Here is a 20,961-nt window from a genome sequence, read left to right as displayed (position 1 = left end):
TAGGGATTTTGATGTGGCGTAGTGGGGAATAAAACTCACAAAATGCCCAATGAAAATATTGATTTTTTTAAAGCTTTCCAAAGTATCAGTCGGTAACAAAGTCAAGCTCTTTGCAGGCGGTATACTTCAATAATATCGAGAAATTTTCGTTAAAAAATAGGCACTCACATATAAAACCTATAGCAGAATCATTTAATGACAAAGATATAAATGAATACTTGAATAAGTATGTTGAATAAGCCCAGCTGATGGTCACACTGGACAAGTTAGACTCCAGCATGAAATTTTCTTTTTGTTTACCATTGAGGTTAGTGGATGAACTATTCTCAAGATACCGTCAATGTGCACTTAGCAATAGAACATAAGAGCTTATAACACAAAAGAGAAGCACAAATTATATATTATTATAGGAACTGTTGGAACAATCTCATCGCAAAACTTCATCTCTTTAATTAAAGCAACCACTACGGACATACAAACCTCAGTGCAGAGTCACCCCTGATCTCCTCGCTGAAAGCTGGCACTTGGACTTGGCTTCATTTCAGCAAATTGCTGTGCATTGACTAGATGTACCTTACTGCAGTAATGTCTGTCCACAAAACCCTTAAAACAAACTGCTAACGTTACATAACATAGAGTCCTATTTATAGGAAGGATATTATTAAACTAGAGAAGGTTCAGAAGAGATTTACCAGGGTGTTGCTAGTTATGAAAGGTTTGAGTTATAAAGAAAGGCTGGATACACTGGGAGTTTTTTTCACTGGAACATAGAGAGGTGTGTAAAATCAGGAGGGGTATAGATAGGGTAAATGGTAAGTGTATTTTCCCTAAGATGGAGGATTTCAAAACTAGGGGGCATATTTTTAAGGTGAGAGGAGCGAGGTTTAAAGACATGAGGGGCAAATTTTTTACAGAGAGATTTGTTCGTGTGTGGCAGTGGGCACAGTTACAATGTTTAAAAGACATTTAGATAAGTGCATGAATAGGAAAGGTTTGAAGGGATATGGGCCAGGAACAAGCACGTGGGACTAGTTTGGGATTATGTTTGGCATGGCCTGATAGGACCGGAGAGTCTGTTTCCATGCTGTTTGTAAGATATCTTCCTCTCTAACACCACCACAACGTTCGGCTTCTGGAGCTTTTTTCTCGCTGACTTCAACACAACTTAGGACTTCTCCGTACTCCTGACTACTTAGAAAGCGCTAGTAGCAGCATCTCAGCTCATATAGGCCTCTTTCCCCATGAATCTCTCTCGTTGTGGTGGTCTAAACACAAATCAGTAAACACCTTAGCAACTATGTCCTCTGATGGCTTGCAAATCATTTAACTGAAATCACATGACTTCTTGTAAATACTGTTTTGAATGCAATGTTCAAAGTGACTTTCTGGCCTTTTAAAAAAAGTCTGATAGTAGGACTGAAAACCTAAAATCCATTTTTCTTCAATTTTGGGACAGATGGCCCTACAGAATGTGAAAACAAAGGTTTTTGAGGGATTTTCTCCACATCGATGAAGACAGCAATAGTCTGATTCGTGGGATTGAATGGGTTTTGTCGAAAATTTGTACCAAATTTTAGCAGTGTGGCCGCTCCTCACACTGAATTATTGAAGAAGTACAGTAAGTTTCAGTGGATGGCAAAAGTCATTGGACAGTCTGAAAGCTGTGTTACCCACTGCCCCAGTATTAGCCACACCTAATTACTCAAAGCCATTCAAGGTGGCTATTGATGCAAGTGATGTGGTGTCAGTGCTGTACTCTTGCAAGAAGACGACAAGTTGATAGAAAGATCTATAGGATATTTCTGCAGAAATTGAACATTCATCAACAGAAATATTTGACAATTGAGAAGGAGACCTTGAGCTTGTGTTGGCATTACAGCATTTCAACATTTATGTTGCCAGGAATGTGTCTGAGACAATCATATATACTGATCATACCCCACTAAAGTTTTTGGAGATATTTAAGGACAAAAATTTCAGACTGTTTAGATGGAGCTTATTATTGCAGTTATTCAGTTTGAAAATTGTACACGGGGCAGGATGAGAAAACATAATTGCCGATGAATTGTTGTGACTTAGATGAAAAATGGAGGCATTCGGTGGCAGGAGTAAACGGGCTGAAATAGAATGTAGTTATGCATGTTTGCATGGTTATAATCAATGCAATCTATATGTATTGTAGTGTACTAACAGAGTAAGACTAAGGGGGTTTAAAATGAAGCCATCTTTGTATATTGACGGTTCTTTTTTTAAGGGGAGAGGTGTGACGATGCTGTGACGATGCTGCATTGGCGCCACCTCGCGCGGGAGCACGAGGTGGCGCCAATGCAGTCCCCAATGTAGCGGAGGAAGAGGTGGGGAGTAGTGCCGGTGTAATTACGGAAGATCAACTGTTCTACATAGCCAACAAAGAGACAGGCATAGCTGGGGCCCATACGTGTGCCCATGGCTACGCCTTTGGTCTGGAGAAAGTGAGAGGATTCAAAGGTGAAATTGTTAAGGGTGAGGACCAGTTCGGCCAAACGAATGAGAGTGTCAGTGGAAGGGTACTGTTGGGGACATCTGGAGAGGAAAAAACGGAGGGCTTGGAGGCCCTGGTCATGGCGGATGGAGGTGTAGAAGGATTGGATATCCATGGTGAAGATGAGGCGTTGGGGGCCGGGGAAACGGAAGTCTTGGAGGAGGTGGAGGGCGTGGGTGGTGTCTCGAACGTATGTGGGGAGTTTCTGGACTAGGGGGGATAGGACAGTGTCGAGGTAGATAGAGATGAGTTCAGTGGGGCAGGAGCAACACCAGCAACAATAATAATATGTTCAACTCTTTGAAATGGAATTTATATTCTTAATCTTGCAGCTTAAGGTTATTCAAAAACTTCCTTTGCTATTTTAAACAGTACTTTACACGTTGAAAATCAGAATGCATATATAATCAGGTAATGGATTCAAAAAATCTAAGACATATCACAATGGTCTTATTGAAATTAGTCTGATGTTTAAAATCATGTATAATTTGTTACTTCAGTAAAGCTCTATTTCAGATATACAATATTTCATTTGCTCATTTTACATTTGTGTAAGAATTTGGGTGAGTATTCAATTCCACTCAAACTCAGTAACTGCCCCATGTAATTTATACAATTGATAATTGATAGACTATTTACCTATTTTAGTGATTGGAAGCAATGTAAATATAAATCTGTAAGTTTTGAATGGAAGGCTGGCCATTTTTTAAAACCAACAATTCCCAAAATGACAACAGATCCACACAAATGGACATACATACATATAATTAAATGGCAAATTGAAGGCATAGTTGCCCATAGCTTCTAACTTCCATTCGAATTGATGAATATACAAAACTAAAACAAACTAGGGAAATATGACAAAGATTTTGCTGGAATTAAGGTATTTTCCTGTTATGTAATTAGTTGCAATACAGATGTTCTGATGATTAAATTGCATGCACTATCAAAGTTTACATTAGATTTGTGATATAAATTGAGGACTGAATGGTAAGTTGCTGAATGAATAGACTGATACATTTATATTGGACCTGAAAGGTAGTTGCTTATTCAAATTTCATATTCAGCCTATGTACAACAGCAAGGTATTTGCACTAATCCTGTATGAATGACCAATTATGACTCAACTGGAATAACTTGCCCACTTCTGGATGTCACATTTTAGGAAGGACATTGAAGTCTTGGGGATAGTGATGAGTGGGTCAACTAGAATTTTATCACGGTTGAGAGATTTAAGTTATTTGGAGAGACATCATAAAGTTGTGATTGTCCTTTTTTTAGAGAATTAACATTTAAGGAGAGATTTCACAAAGATGTTCAGACTTATGAGGCTTTTGATAGTGACTAAGGATAAACTAAGGATAACTGTTTCTAGTCACAGGAGAATCAGTAAACAAAAAATAAGATTTAAGATAATTGACAAAATAACCAGAAATAAAATGAGAAGAAAGTACTTTATGCAGCAAGACATAAAAGGGTAGCAGAAACAGAACTGATAGCAACATTCAGAATGAAATTGAAAGAAAGAAAAGACACTGGAGACAAAAAAAGGCACTACCCTGGAGACTAATTGGATGAGTCTTTCAAAGAGCTGGCATAGGTATAATTTGCTGAATGATCTCATACTGTGCTGTGTGAGTCTAAATTTGATAGTCTCAAAGACAGGCAATGCGCCAGTAATCTACACCTGTTACTTCCAAGTAGGCAACATGCCAACTTCTTGTTCCTGCTAATTAACATGATTGCAACCTTCAATCAGTGATAACATCACTCTTGAGTGGCTGTATATCTCAGCTGGGGCCCAAATTCCTGAGACGCTATACCTGGTTACAGGTAGCCAACATTGTTTAAAGCCAGATTGGCCCACTTAAAGGAGAGGTGCATTGTGGCTGGAGCAGGAGCTGGAAGGTTTTCTACAACAAGGAGACATATTCAGTATTTAAGGAGGAGGTAGATGGATTTTCAATTAATATATGTTGAAGGGGTATGGAGAGTGGGCAGGAGAATGGGGGAGTTGAAGTCGAAATGAGATCAGTCATGATCTTATTAAATGGCTGAGCAACCTCAAGGGGCTGAATTGCTTCCTCCTGCTCCTTATGTTCTTATGTAACAGCTTATGACCTGAGAAAGACAGAAAAATGGAGACCACACATTCTAAGGTTTTCCAACACCTTGATGCCTTGTTAGGTGAGGTTTAATCAAAGATACTTTGAGAATGCAGCGAGACTAGACATACCAGAGGTCTAGACATAAGAATATAAATGTGATGCCACAAAAAGGTTCAATAACCCCGTTAGTTCAGTAGGGGGAGGAGACATAGCGTGTTAGTGCAATAGGGGCATAGCATACTTTAGTGAAAAAAAACCAAGGCGCAGAGGTTCAGCCAACTCGAATTTCAAGGGAGTAAGTTGATGGCCTCTACTTTAATGCTCAGACTATTATAGGCAAGATAGATAATTGACTGAATGATTGATTGATTGATTGTCACGTGCACCAAGGTACAGTGAAAGGCATTGTTTACGAACAGTACAAGCAGATCTCAGTAACCAGGATGCACAGATCAAAAAAACTTAGACAGAGGCACGTAGGTTGCATTGCACAGGTCATGTGCTAGGTGAGCTCAGCGTAGGAAGTTCAGCATTATTTGAGGCTAGAGAGTCCATTCATCAGTCTAATAGTGGCCAGGAAGAAGCTGTTCCTGAAATTGATGGTGCATGTGTTCAGGCTTCTGTATCTTTTGCCTGACAGAAGAGATTGTAGGAGATCATAATGGGGTGTGATGGGTCTTTGATGATGTTGGCAGCCTTTCCATGGCAGCGTGCCATGTAAATGGAGTCCAAGGATGGAAGGTTGGTTTCTGTGATTGTCTGGGCTGTGCACACCATATCCTGTAGTTTCTTATAGTCCTGGGGAGAGCAGTTGCTATACCAGACCATTATTCCCAGACAGTTTACGCTCAATGGTGCAAGTGTAGAAGTTGGTGAAGGTGCTATGGACATGGCAAATTTCCTGAGTTGCCTGGGGGACATCCCAGGGGCTACTATTGACCAAAAGCTCAACTGGATTCATCACATAAACACTGTGGCTACAAGAGCAGATTAGATGCTAGGTATGCTGCAGTGAGTAACTCACCTCCTTACTCCCCAAATCCTGTCCACCATCTACAAAGCTCAAGTCAGGAGTGTGATGGAATACTCCCCACTTGCCTGGATAAGCATAGCTCCAACAACAATCAAGAAACGTGATGTCATCCAGAACAAAACAGCCCACTTGATTGGCACCACATCTACCCCCTCCACCAGTGATGCAGCAGTGTGAACTATCTACAAGACAAACTGCAGAAATTTACCAAAGATCCTTAGTCAGCACCTTCCAAATTCACAACCACTTCCATCTCGAAGGACAAGAGCGCAGATATATGGGGATATCACCACCTGCAAGTTCCCCTCCAAGTCACTCACCATCCTGACTTGGAAACATATTGCAGTTCCTTCAATGTTGCTGGGTCAAAATCCTGGAATTCCATCCCTAGTGGCATTGTGGGTCAACCTACAGCACATGCACTGCGGCAGTTCAAGAAGGCAGCTCTCTCCCACCTTCTCAAGGGCAACCAAGATCAGGCAATAAATGCTGGCCAGCCAGCAATACCCACATCCCACATTTGAATTTTAAAAAACGATCATGTGGTTCAGGGTAACTTGGGAAGTTGCACCTAAAGTTGGCTTAGCGGTAGGAGACATGAGGATCATGTTAGAAGAGTATCATGTGACTGGAGGCCGGGGTCCAGTGGTATACCACAGGGGAACAGCGTTGGGTCCTTGGTGTTCACGAAATGATTGAAAAGAAAATGTGGCTGGGATGATAAATATGTTTACAGATGACACAAAGATTGGCTGGCTGGTTGACAGTGAGCAAGAGGTCCTTATGTTAGGAGGATATAGATGGTTTGGACAGCTGGGCGGATCAGTGGCAGATAATTTAACCTTCCTTAGAATGATATGATGCACCTGGGAAGAAGTAACAAGAAAAGGGAGTGTTCAATGAATGGCAGGACACGAGCAAGCTCAGAGGAACAAAGGAATCTCGGGGTGTTTGTTTACAGATCCCTGAAGGTGGCAGGATAGGTTAATATGATAGTTAAGAAGACACATGGGATATTTTTCTTTATCAGTCATGGCATAGATTATGAGAGTAGGGTGACTATGTAGGAGCTTTATACGACTGTGGTTGGGCCATAGCTGGAGTATTGTGTGCAGTTCTGGGCACCACGCTATAAGAAGGATATAACTGAACTGGAGGGAGTACAAAGGAGATTCATCAGGAATCTGCCTAAGATGGAGCAAGTTAACCAAGAAGAGAGGCTGGATAAGCCAGGGTTGTTTCCTTAAGAGCAGAGAAGGCTGAAAGGGAACTGAATTGAGGTGTATAGGATGTTGGGGGTGCATGGACAGGGTGGTTAGTAACCAGCTGTTCCTTTTAGTTAAACTGTCGATTACAAGAGTCCATAATTTTAAGATGAAGACAGAAAGTTTAGAGGGGATTTGAGGAAAATTACTTTTACCCAGAGGCTGGACGGAATCTGGAATGCAGGGCCTGGGAGGGTACTTGAGGCAGGAAACTTCACGATGTCTAAAAGTTACTTAGAAGTTATTCATAACCTTCAAGGCTTTAGGCCAAGTACTGGAAAAGTGGGACTAGTGTAGATTTAAAGTAGTTTTTGTCAGTGCAGACCCGATGGGTCATAGGGCCTTTCCTACAATGTATGATTCCATGATTCCAAAAGTGGGAGAGATCAGGAAATGCATCTTTAAATGTCATTCACACCAGCTTCACTAATAACTTCAGACACTGCTCAATGCACCATAAGGCTCATTTTTATCAGTTGTGACTTACACCTATTATTCACATGTTCACCTCCCCTTAACATAAATTATACTTCTGCAAGCCCTGTGTCCATATTTTGCAGCTTGCACATACTGCTAGCTATTGAACCATGACAAAATGTGTCATCCAAATAGGTTGCACCATGATAAGAAGCACACTTGCTTCTCACCGATTGATAGTCACAACCATAGGTAGCAATAACTTACGGGCAGGGGATGTGTGACTTCATGTCCTAAGGAGACAGTGCTCACCATGATTGGAATAGTGAGAAATTAGTTTGTGTCCAGCCACAGAGCTAAGATACTGAAAGATAATTGTAGCTGTATATCTGATTCTCTTTCTCATATTGCACATTACTTTCATCCCGCGATCACCTCTATTTTGGAAGCTTCAGATGGTGTTTGACTCTCTAACTGTGCCCAGCCAGCACCACAACCATACAGTCGTGCAGTTCACCTTTCAGATTCCAAAGAACTGTAATCTAGTGAGGCAGTGTGGAAAAGCAAGAAAGCAACAAAGATATTGCTGGACATGGAAGGTTTGAGCCTGCATAGGCTGTGACTTTTTTCAATGGAGGGTAGGAAGTTGAGAAGTGATCCTATAGAGGTTTATAAAATTATGAGGGGTACAGCTGGGGTTAATGGTAGGTGTTGTTTCCCTAGGATGAGGAATTTCAAGACGAGGAGGCATATTTTTAAGGTGAGAGGAGAGACATTTAAAAAAGACATGAGGGGCAAGTCTTTTACACAGAAGATGGTTCACATGTGGAATGAACTTCCTGAGGAAGTGGTGGATGTGAACACAGTTATAAAGTTTAAAAGTCATTTGGATAAATATTTGAATAGGAAAGGTTTGGAGGGATATAGGCCACAAACAGGCAAGCGGGACTGGTTTAGGTTGGGATTATGTTTGGCTCTGTTTCCGTGTTGTATGACTCTATGAAGAGATACTGTCACTCACTCTCACAGCCACCAGCCCAAATACTACAAATTATACATACTTCAGGAAATAATTGAAGGGTGTGCATGTGATGAGTTACCAGGTACAAGAAACCTGCAGCAGGTAGTGTTTTTGAGAGGATGATGTTGTAGGTGGATTTTGCTGCAGAAGACTCAGCTGAGCATACTAATTTTCCAAACTATAGATGAAGCTTGAGTGATATTCACGTGGAATCTTTTACGGTACTGACAAGCCCACAGAAAACCTGTTTGAAATGTCAAGGAGCATGTAGGAGTCTGGAAATCAACTTTGTACAAGCTCTACATAGAACTCGTAGTATAGGATAAGTAGATGACATTAAAATTGTGGCGTTGCAGTTTAAGGTCAGATTTTCATTATGCAAACTGAGATAACTGCTATCATGGTTGTGGATACGAGTGTTAAGAGTGACTGGAAGGATATCACAGTATTCCAGCAATCTATTTGTCAAAGGATTGTTAAGATTATTGAGGCACTGCCCCAGGGGAGTGGCAGTGGTTCCAATTGGGACTGCCACTCACCCTGCTGTGTTTTTTTAATCCATTGTATGAGGGCATAGCTGGCTAGACCAATTGTCCTTCCTTAGTTGCCCTTAAGAAAGGTGTAGTGAGCTACCTTTTTGAACCAATGCAGTTCTTGCATTGTAAGGATACCCATAGTGCTGTTAGAAAGGGTGTTCTAGGATTTTGACCCAGTGACAGAGAAGGAGCAGCAATCTTGTTCCAAACCAGGATGGTGTGTGGCTTGGAGGGGGACTTGCAGATGGTGTTCCATGCATCTCCTTCCCTTGTACTTCTACATAATAGAAGTTACAGGTTTGGAAGGTGCTGTCAGAGGAGCTTTGATGAATTGCAATTTGTAATGCAATTTGTTAGTGGCATACATTGCTGCTACCATTTGTTGGTAGTGAAGGGAAGTGAATGTTTATGTTGGGGAATCAGGTGCCAATCAAGTGGTTTGCTTCGGCTTGGATGGTGTCAAGTTTCTTAAGCATTGTTGCAGCTATACGGATCCAGTTAAGCATGTAGTGTATTCCATCACACTGTGCCATGTAGATGGTGGACAAAAAAATTGGGAATCAGAAGGTGAGTTAGTCGCCATAAAATTCCAAGCTTCTCATCTGCTCGTGTGACCACACCATTTACGTTACTTATCCAGTTCAGTTTCTGGTCAATGGTAATTCCCAGGATGTTGATAGTTGGAGATTCAGTAATGATAATCTTACTGAACATGATGGAAGGAGATTAGATTCAATTTTGTTAGCAAGGGTCATTGTCTAGTTAGAAAGCACATGTACCATTTGTTCAACGACAGTGCAGTCAGAAAGTGATGTTTGAAGTTCCTGCCTGCTTTCCCCTTCTCAATCTCACTGAATAGCCACTGCATGATTGTGCAGCATACAGAAAATCAACATGAACCTTGACATCCACTCTGACAAATACTGCAGTGCTCTTCTAGTGAAACCCATGTAGTAGAAGTGCTGTTTAAGCAGCCCAGTGGACTGCTTTCATGTAACTTTCATTGATGCATGTTGTGCATACGGGAGTGGATTGTGGACTGGACTCATTTGCCATGCCATCAGCCCTTGTCGTTCAATGGCTATCCTTTTATTTGTCATGCTGGTTCAAATATAACTGACAGATTGGCTGCTATGGAATGAAAAGGCATCATGGTTGCTGCTGGAATGTTGGGCATTGATTTGCTGTGTGTGACCTCAACCCCAGCTTCACATTGAGGAAATATAACTCCTTTCAGTCAAGTTATATCTCAGCATTGACATGCACTCCCCAATGTTTGTATAAGCTACACCTTGGTGAATCCTGCAATCCTTGCAAAGCCGTATACCCACTCTGCTTGTTGCTCTCTGGCAAAATGAAATATTGTCAGTTCTTATAAATGAAGTATTTGTGAAATATGGAGCTGTGGATAGCAAACTACAAGTTATTGCAGGTACCTCCAGTTCCACACAGATAGATAAACGTTTTTTAGCTACAGTCATCTTCACAGCCAATGGCAATGTGATCCATATCCCGTACTGAGATTGAAATCTGCACCTACTGTAGCCACAATGGCAATGAGGACATCCTTTCTGAAGCCAAGATGTTTCATACATTGTTTGCCAGTGTGGTTCAGGTAGAGGAATAGGTCCCTTAACACCCTGCGCACATGAAGCCCTTTTTCCCTCCTCACTCTCTTAGCAGCTTTCCCTGGTCTTTGAGAATTCTGCACATTCTCCAAATGATACTGTATCACATGGGCATACCTAGTGTTACATCTATGTTTTTAAATAGCTAGTTTATGCAGAGGTCATGTAGTCTGGATTAAGTCTTTCAGCACCTGTCACACCATTCCATTGACCTGTCAGTCATTGATGATCCCTTCGCACAAGTAACAATGAGTGATGACTTCAAAGTTGTAGTGGACAAACCTTCACTTGGTGCAATGGGATTGCAGGTTTTTTTCATCTCACTTGTTGCATAATTGAATGTGGATTTTACTAGTACAATCACCAATGAAACTATTAGCACAAAATCAATTCCAGTTGGCTATGATTTACAGGAGCCATTGAGGATAACACAAAAAATAGATGGCCTCTGAAGGCCTAATCTGTGTGGATAAGATTTTAACCAAATAAAATCTCAATGTTTGTTTTAATCTGAGGACCCCCCCCAAGAAAGATAAATGTTGTACACATTCTGAAGAGAAATCACAGGACACAAAATGTTAACTCTGTTTTCTCTTCACAGATGCTGCCAAACCTGCTAGGTTTCTCCAGCAATTTCTGTTTTTGTTTGTTTCCGATTGTCAGCATCTGCTGTTGATTGTTTTATTATTAAGGTAAATGTTGCAGTCGATTTTTTCCAGAAGTTAAGTGGAGCTACACCTGTCAGTCTAATCACATCCTCAACAATCTTATTAACACCCAAACGGAGGGTTTATAAGATCATGTATTCAACCTATTAAGATACTGGACTTGCAAAATGTGGGAGTATCGGCAGTAGACAATTTAGTTTTATCAAAAGAGATGAATGAGGGAGCTAATTTTGTGGAAATGAAAACAGGTTTGACCAAGTATCATTAAATAAATGTTATAATTTAAGGATGAGAATTTTATCAGGGGAGATTCAGACATTTCAGTACAGAACAATGCCATTGCACCTGAAGCAATCAACAAAGATCAGACTTCACTAATCCAGTATTCTAGGAGGTTATGCCGATGGAAGTGAATATCTAAATATTGATTAGATTCCCTACTGTATGGAACAGGCCCTTCAGCCCAACAAGCCCACACCAACCCTCCGGAGAGTAACCCACTCAGACCCATTTCCCTCTGACCAATGCATCTAACACTATGGGCAATTCAGCATGGCCAATCTACCCAACCTGCACATCTTTGCTCTGTGGGAGGAAACCAGAGCACCCAGAGGAGACCCACGCAGACATGGGGAGAATATGCAAACTCAGCGCAGACAGTTGCCAGATGCTGGAATCGAACCCGGGTCCCTGGTGCTGTGAGGCTGCAGTGCTAACCACTGAGGCACTGTGCCACCCCTGAACCACTGTGCCGTCCCTTAAAAGTTGAGAGTCAAATGAAGGCAAAATGCTGCAAACACTGGTAATTGAAACAAACAGAATGCTGCTGAAATTCGTCAGGTTAGCAGCATCTGTGGAGAGAGAAACAGTTAAAGTTTCAAGACTTTTAGAACTCACCAGCGAGTTTCTGAAGAGTTTGTAGTCTGCTTAATGAGGAGGATAAACATTGTAGTTGTTTTTACTGGAAAAAAAGTGCAGCTACACCTGTCAGTCTATGTCCTAATAAAGCTATTGGGCACCCAAACAGTGCTGGAGTTTCTGCTTGAAGCTGCTGAGTTTCTCCACCATTTTCTATGTTTGTTAAAAGTTGAGAGTTTCCTACCGTGGGTGGCACAGTGGCACAGTGGTTAGCACTACTGCCTCACAGCGCCAGATACCCGGGTTCAATTCCTGGCTCAGGCGACTGACTGTGTGGAGTTTGCAAATTCTCCCCGTGTCTGCGTGGGTTTCCTCCGGGTGCTCCGGTTTCCTCCCACAGTCCAAAAATGTGCAGGTTAGGTGAATTGGCCATGCTAAATTGCCCCTAGTGTTAGGTGAAGGGGTAAATGTAGGGGAGTGGGTCTGGGTGGGTTGTACTTCGCCGCACCGTGTGGACTTGTTGGGCCTAAGGGCCTGTTTCCATACTGTAAGTAATCTAATCTACCCAACTATCCTTTCAGGTAATAATTCCCAGACTTCCACTATCCTCTCGGTGAAAAAAAAAGTTCAACTTTCCTCTTAACCTTCAACTACACCTTAAATCTCTGTCCACTACTCTTGACCCATTTATTAATGGGAGAAATGCACTTCTTATCCACCCTATCAATGCCCTTCATAATTCTATACACTTCAATTAGGACCCCTCACAACCTTCGCTTGCAGAGTACTTGGAAGTGCATTACAAGGTAGGACTGAGTCAGCTCAGTTTTGTCAAGGGTAGGTCATGCCTGACAATTCTGTTAGAATTTGTTGAGGAAGTAATGAGCAAGTTAAACAAAAGAAAGCCAGTAGACATGATCTATTTGGATCTCCAGAAGGCTTTTGACCAGCTGCTGGTCATGAGGCTGTTAAATATGATAAGAAGCCACAGTATTAGGGGCAAGATACTGGTATGGATAGAAAATTGGCTAACTGGCAGAAAGTATGGATAAAAGGGCCTTTTTCAGGATGGTAACAAGTGACTAGTAGAGTTCTGCTGAGGTCCTTGTTGGGACCACAATTATTCAGGTATACATTAATGATCTGGATGAAGGAACTGAGAGTATTCTTGCTAAGTTTGCAGTTGACACAAAGACACATGGAGGGACAGGTAGTGTTGAGGAAGTGGGGAGGTTGCAGAAGGACTTGGACAGATGGCAAAAAAGTAGCAGATAGAATATAATGTGAGAAAGTATTAGGTTTGGTACTTTGGAAGAAAGAATAGAGGCACAGATTATTTTCTAAATGGAGAAGGCTTCGGAAATCTGAAGCACAAAGGGGCTTGGGTGTCCAAATTCAGGTTTCTCTTTGGGCTGACATGTAGGTTCAGTTGGTAGTTAGGAAGGCAAACACAATGTTAGCATTAATTTCAAGAGGGCTAGGATACAAGAGCAAAGATGTACTTCTGAGGCTATATACGGCTCTCTTCAGACCGCATTTGGAATATTGTGAGCGGAGTTTGGTCCAATATATAAGGAAGGTTGTGCTTGTGTTTACAAAATGATCCCAGAGATGAGGACCTGTCATATGAAGAGTGGTAGAGAATTCTGGGATTGTACTCACAGTTTAGAGGGATGATGAGAGATCTGATTGAAAGTTACAGAATACTGAGAGGCCTGGATAGAGTGATCATGAAGAAGATGTTTCCACTAGTAGGAGAGACCAGGACTCAACAGAACAGCCTCAGGGTGAACTGAGATGAGGAAGAATTTCTTCAGCCAGTGGGTGGTTAATCTATGGACCTCATTACCACAGTGAGCTGCGGAGGCCAAGTCATCAAGTCTATTTAAGACATATGCCGATAAGTTCTTGAATGGTAAGGGGATTTAGGGTCACGGGAAGAAGACAGAAAAATAGCGTTGAAAAACGTGTCAGCCACTATCTAATGGTGAAGCAGACTCGATGGGTCGAATAGCCAACATCTGCTCCTACATCTTATGGTCATGAACGTTCAGAGGAAAACATCCCCAACCTGTCCAATTTTCCAGAATTTATTATTGCACATGATTTACAATCAGTGATGGTCATTGGTGTTGATTAACGATGTTTTAATTGTAATGTTAACCCGTACAGTTTGACGAATTAGATTTAATTTCACTTTTGTTGTGATGGATGATGGTTGAACAGTCACTTTATTTTATATTGAATTTTACGTTGCTGATTTTGATTTTATACTTTGGAATTCTCGGGGGATTAGCTATGGCAAGACTCGAAGCAAAAACTTTATTGTTAAACTTTTTGACCATAGAACTGATTTGGGGGAGGGTCGGTCTTCCTGCTGCTGAATGCATGTTCAGTTACCTGGAACGTCGACAAGTAGATTGCGTGAAGCGTTGGAGGCCTGGGTCCAAATCGATTGGCACCAAGACCAGCCGACTCTTCTAACACTCACTATGTCCAAAACGCTCGCCAATAAATAATCCAATGTGACTCACACTTGAAGTTGCACTATGCTACTTTGGACATCGAAATGCCCACCCTCACCACTCCGTCCATCACGCATTTTGCGCCCTATGATTCTGTGGAAAAAGTTGCCAGCCAATCTTTTGCACATTGTAACCGACCTCACACTCCAAGCTTGGAGCGGGAAGGAGCCATTTGCAAAAGTTCCAGTGGAGGCGCCGTGTAGGTTTAGGTAAGCAGATAACTATCACAGGAAAAGGACTCGGGTCTTATATTTTGGAGGAAAAAAAAACCGAAGCCCGCGGGGGAAAGTCTCCCCCAGTTTTCGGGCCGCGCCCTGCGGGGATCAGAATGTTGAGCGCTCGATTCTTTCCCAAAAATGCTACTTCGTTGTCGCCCTGGTAACACGCAGCCGCAGTACGCATGCGGAAATCAGGTGGCAGACGGTAGCGTGCTGCGTTACCATGGCACCGGGGAGCCGAAGCTCACGTGCGCTGGTAACGGAAGGTGATTGGAGGGATTCAATAGACGCGGGCTGATTGAAAGTAATTTGCTACATGATGAGAACAGAGAGAGCTCCTCCGCGCCTGGAGACCAATTAGAGCCATTCCACTATATAGGCTGGCTTTAGGCAAGCCCCAACTCATAAATGTGATCTGAGAGGCAATTGCTCAGAGCTGACCAGGCTACTGGGGGAAAAAAGTGTGCAGGTTTTTTTTGTTGGTGGTATCAAATCTTTGTTTGTAGCTAACATGTACAGGAGCAATGCTGCTGTCAAGCGCAATGCTAATCAAGAAAATCAACATCTTGTCCCGCAGATGGGCCCAGTTAGCCAAAAGCAGAGGACCGTTTTAGGGGTGCTAAACGAGAACGACCAGCAGAGGCGTTCGCTTTCTCAGGTAGTTTCTGTATTCACCAAATCCGTTATTCCTATATGTTTAACTATATTTGGGGCTGTATTATCTAAATATATCGTTCAAAGCTTATCTCGCCTTGCCGGAGCTCTCGAGTTATTTCAGCGAGTTTGCAAATTGCCTGACCTCGAATTTCTCTTTCCTCTTCTAACATGTTTTGTTAGGTTTCTGCGAAAGTTTGTGGTACAGTTGCAGTGGGGACTGATAATGGGTTCATTTCGGCAAAGATTTGCAGCACTCTCTCTGAATGTCCGGCTACTTTTGTGTCCAACCCGAACTTCCATATTTATATGGAGGATGAAGTCCAAGACGAAGTCGAAGTCTCTGAATGTAATCTAACCTCTGAACTCCAATCTAAACTTGGAGAAGTTGGTAACGTCTCCAAACCAGCGGACGACTATTGTCTGTTCTTAGATCTGAGTGAAGGTAACAGCAAGACGCGAGCTAGAATTTCGTATCGCCTGATACGAACTCTGAATCTTTTATTGTGTTGTCTTCTAACCGTAAATGTTTTACGTTACTGCATCCATTTTTTTTTCGCTACTACCACGATTAGGTTTAAAACTTTACCATTCGAGCACATAGTCTTAATTCTACCTCTGCTTAGAACACGTATAAAGCAACTCTGTTCCCTCAATTCAATTAGCTGTTGATGTTTTGTCACCTCTACAGTTTCGCCAATGTTAGTAGATTCATCCATGCGCTCGCAGCGTTCCCATGAAGATTCGCATGTACACGTAGATTACCTCGCTGTGGAAGGATATGCGGAAGACATCTATCGGTACCTCCGAGAAGCAGAAGTGAGTCACACAGCGGCACGAACTCTCTGGTTTAAGGAAATATAACTACTCTCTGCCGCTGGGTTTGGTCACAATACTTGCTCTCTTGGGTGGCTCGTCCTATTAGATTCCCTACAGTGTGGAAACAGGCCCTTCGGCCCAACCAGTCCACAGACCCATTTTCTCTCTAATGCGCCTAACAACTCTATGCAATTTAGCATGGCCAATTCTCCTAACCTGCACATCTTTGGACTGTGGGAGGTAACCCACGCAGACACTGCGAGAATGTGCAAACTCCACAGACCGTTGCCCAAGACTAGAATCGAATAAGGCAGCAGTGCTAATCACCGTGCCACCCCATTCCTGGGCTGTTTTAAAACTCGCCTTCTGCAGAAACTACTTTAAACAAGATTAACCTCATCATTGCAGCAGAATCCGGAATCCTTTTGGCCGCTTCCCTAGAATGCAACAATTGACTGGGGTAGTGGGAAAAATGTTCTACTGGTTGTCTAATGAGTTTGTGAAACTTTTTTTTGTTTGTTAACTCGTTTGTTAAACTGCAGTCAAGATTAGAGTGGCGCTGGGAAAGCACAGCAGGTCAGCTGCATCCGAGGAGCAGGAAAATCGACGTTTCGGGCAAATGTCCTTCAACAGCAATGCGGCTGGGAGCCTCGGGTGGAGAGAGAAACGGGAGGGGGTGGAGCTGGGGAAGATTGCTGACAGTGCAGTAGATAGAGGTGGGGTAAAAGTGATCGGGTGGAGCGGATAGGTGGGAAGGAAGATGGACAGTCATGAGGGTGGTGCTGAGCTGGGGAGGGGAACGAGGAAACTAGTGAAGCCCACACTGATGCCATGGGGTTGAAGGGTTCCAAGCAGAAGATGAGGTCTTCCTCCTCGATGTGTCAGGGGGTTAGGGAGTAGTAATGGAGGAGGCCCAGGGCCTCCTTTTCCTCAGCAGAGTGGGAGGGGGTGTTGCAATGTTTGGCCATTTGGCAGTGGGGTTCGTAGGTGTGAGTGTCCCCAAGATGTTCTCTGAAGCTCTGAGAAGGTGTCCTGTCTCTCCAATGTAGAGGAGACTGCATGGGAGCAATAAATATAATGGCGTGGAAGTGTAGGTGAAGCTTTGGATGTGGAAGGCTCCTTTTTTTGGGGGGGGGGAAAGAAGAGAAGGGGGTGGTATGGGTGCAAGTTTTGCAATTCCTGCAGTGGTAGGGGAAGGTGCCAGGAGGGGAGGGTGACCTGCATCAACTCAGCTGCAGGTGGACTCAATTAATATTCTGGGAGGACTAAATATTAGTCTAGATTTCAAAGCAAATACTGTATGGGCTTGTGACCTCTTCTCGAATGCTAATCTGCAGTAGAGGCTCTCTGCGGGATGATTTTTGTTTTCCCCACCATGACTTGTCACTTTTACAGTACAAATTTCCCATTCCAAACTGGGTGCTAACTCTAATGGTTTTTCAGGAGAAATGCAGACCGAAATTTGGGTACATGAAGAAGCAGCCGGACATAACCCACAGTATGCGCTCCATTCTCGTAGACTGGCTGGTTGAAGTTGGCGAGGAGTACAACTTGCAAACTGAAACGTTGTACTTGGCTATTAACTACCTGGACAGATTCCTGTCATGTATGTCAGTCCTGAGAGGAAAGCTGCAACTGGTGGGCACAGCAGCTATGCTGGTAGCATCGTAAGTCTTTCTGTTTTGTGTTTTTGTTCGGCTTTTATATGTGGAACTCCAATCAAAGGTTTTTGTCTCTTTTATTTTTGCACAAAAAGAAAATCGTGGTTCTAGGATCGCACAGTGATTTCGGGAATAAAGATTTTTTTAATATACTGATGAACGATCAACTTGTACACTTTCCCTAGGAAATATGAAGAAATCTATCCCCCCGAAATAGATGAGTTTGTCTACATAACAGATGACACCTACACTAAAAAACAGCTCCTGCGCATGGAACATCTCCTACTCAAGGTGTTGAGCTTTGACATGACCGTTCCAACGGTTAACCAGTTCCTAACGCAGTTTTTGAAGGAGGAAGGGATCGATGGACAAATGGGAAATTTAGCAATGGTATGTATCTTATTTCTGGGTTTAACTCCCAGGCTCCTGCAGGATGGCATTCGACTCGAACTGAGATTTGGAAAATTATTAATAATTGGTAGCTAATCTGAATAAAGTCCGAGCCAAGGTTTTCGCACCTCTGAGGCAGTTCATCCCTTGTTTTTAACATCCATCTATTCAAAGTGCATTGTCCAGCTCTTGACCCATAGCATTGTGTTCAATGGTGTTCACACGATTTAAATGTCATTGTTCTGTCTGTATCACGTCCTTTTTTAGGTTGCTATCAACCATTCTAGAGCATTTCCTCCTCCTGACTGCTAGCCATCCCACAAAGTAGTTGAATTGCTGCAGCTCAGGCAATATATTGGTGAAATCTCCTCTGCACCTTCTAGTGCAGTCACTTCCATCCATGGTTTGGCAACCAGAACTGCATGCAGTACCCAAGCTGTGGCTGAAATAACACTTCATATAGCTCCATCATAACCTCTTTTTGCTCATGTGTTTGACTAATAGACAAGTATCCCATATACCATCTTAACCACTTTTTGTCAACCTGTCCTGTTATCTGTATGTAAATCCACAAATTGAGGTCTCCTTGGTGCAGTGATGGTATCCTGCCTTTGGGATAAAGCCTATGGTGCAAGTCCCACCTACTCCAGAGATGGGCCTTCATATGATTTTCTCTGGCTCATTGCCACAGGAGTAGGAAGCCAGCAGTAATTACAATAGCTATAGTGCTACAAGTAACCCCCTGCCATTGACAGAAAAAATCAGTCTCTAGCCTTTGAACATTGTCCTCAAATGGCCTTCCTGACACAGTATGTCAAAGAGCTGAGAGGAGGCCACACTGGATCTGGTACATAGTGGTAGGTGAGCACTTTGGGGAGTGACCATAATTCAGTCCCTTTCCATTGCTAAACTAAAAGTGACAGGTATGTGCCACAGGGAAAGTGTTGTTGCTCTTCCCCATCAATTATAATGTGATTAGGCAAGACTAAGGCATAGAATTGGGTAGCAAAATGCAGGGGATGGGGACAATCCATGTGCAGCTGGTTTAAATAAGTGTCCTTGATATGTCCCTGTCAGGCAGGGAGGAGATAAGGTAAGGGTACCATGGTTTACTAAAGAAGTTGTATCTAAAGTGGAAGAGGGATGCTTGTGTGACGTTGAGATGAGATGGCTCAGATGAGGCGATTAAGATTTAGACTAACACAAGATTTTGCATTAAGAGCAAGGAGGGGATGTGAGCAATCTTTAGCAGGTAAAATAAAGGAGAACCCTAAAGTTTTCTATAGATGTGAGGAATAAAAGGACAAGTAGGGTAGGAATAGGGCCAAAGACAGGTGGGAAGTTGTGTAGACCCTGAGGTGATCAGAGGTGCTAAGTATTTCTCATCTTTCTCTACAATAGTCCTCCTTGAGGGAAGACTGATCTGGTCTATTAGACTAGAAAGGATTGAGGTTAAGGAGGTGTTATCTAACTTTGAGAATTGATAAGTCCCCTGGACCAGATGGGATTTATCCAAGGATTCCTTGGGAAGGTAGAGAGAAGATCTTTGCATCATCATTGTCTACAGGTTTAGTACTGGAAGATTGCAAATCTTGTGCCCTTGTTCAAGAATGGCAGGAGCGATTACCCAGGTAACTATATAGACAAATGCGTCTGTAAGGAAAGTTTTTTTTGTGGGGGGGGAAAGGATTATAAGAGGATTTATAATTGCTAGCAAGCAACAATTTGATTTGGAGATAGTGAACATTGTTTTGTCAAGGGCAGGTCATGTCTCTTCCCCCTATTTTTTTTTTTTTGAAGGTGACCAAGCATGTGGATGAGGGTAGGGCAGTTGACATGGCATATGTGGCCTTCAGTAAAGCTTTTTAAGGTTCCCACATGGTAGACCTTTGGAGAAAATGCAGAGGCATGGGATTAAAGGTGATTTTAGCAGTTTGGATTAGAAAATTGTCTTCTTACAGAAAGCCATGAGTGGTGGTTGATGGAAAATATTCAGCCTGGAGTCTGGTTACTAGTAGTGTGCCACAAGGATCTGTTTTGGGACCATTGCTGTTTGTCATTTTTATATATGACTTGGACACACCATAAGTGGTTGGGTTAGTAAGCTTGCAGATGACACTAAAGTCAGAATGGTGACCATGTGGAAGAATATTGAATTGGGCTGAGGTGTGCTAAATGGAGTTCAATGCAGATAAATGAGGTGATTCACTTTGGGAAGAATAACATGAAAGCAGAATACTGGGTCAATGGAAAGATTCTTGGTAGTGTGGATGTGCAGAAGGATCTTTGTGTCAATGTATATAAATCCCTGCAAGTTGCCACCCAGGTTGATAGTGCTGGTAAGGCATACAATGCATTGGGTTTTATTGGTAGAGGGTTTGAGTTCTGGAGCTGTGATGTCATGCTGCAACTATACAAAAGGCTTAATGCAGCCTAACTTGGAATATTGTGTACAGTTCTGGTCACATCCTATAGGAAGGATGTGGCAGCATTGGAAAAGGTTGAGTAGATTTACCAGGATGTTACCTAGTCTGGAGGGAAGGCCTTTTTAAGGAAAGGCTGAGGGACTTACTTGGGTCTGTTCTTGTTTGGAGAAGGCTGAGGGGATTTAATAGACAAGATGATCTGAGGATTAGATA

At 42.6% G+C, this 20,961-nt stretch overlaps 1 protein-coding gene across 1 annotated transcript in view; it reads left to right on the top strand.

Annotated features, from left to right (window-relative positions):
- ccna1 (cyclin A1) overlaps positions 1-20,961 on the top strand; it is a 138,849-nt gene that overhangs the window by 114,975 nt on the left and 2,913 nt on the right. Inside the window, exons 2-6 of the mRNA XM_072577205.1 lie at positions 15,376-15,456; positions 15,636-15,897; positions 16,144-16,271; positions 17,715-17,938; positions 18,118-18,322. Coding sequence (XP_072433306.1) covers positions 15,376-15,456; positions 15,636-15,897; positions 16,144-16,271; positions 17,715-17,938; positions 18,118-18,322 — 900 coding nt within the window. The remainder of the gene's footprint in view (positions 1-15,375; positions 15,457-15,635; positions 15,898-16,143; positions 16,272-17,714; positions 17,939-18,117; positions 18,323-20,961) is intronic.

Source organism: Chiloscyllium punctatum, chromosome 9, assembly GCF_047496795.1.
Source record: "Chiloscyllium punctatum isolate Juve2018m chromosome 9, sChiPun1.3, whole genome shotgun sequence".
NCBI lineage: Eukaryota > Metazoa > Chordata > Chondrichthyes > Orectolobiformes > Hemiscylliidae > Chiloscyllium > Chiloscyllium punctatum.
This window is presented reverse-complemented; position numbering and strand designations above follow the sequence as displayed.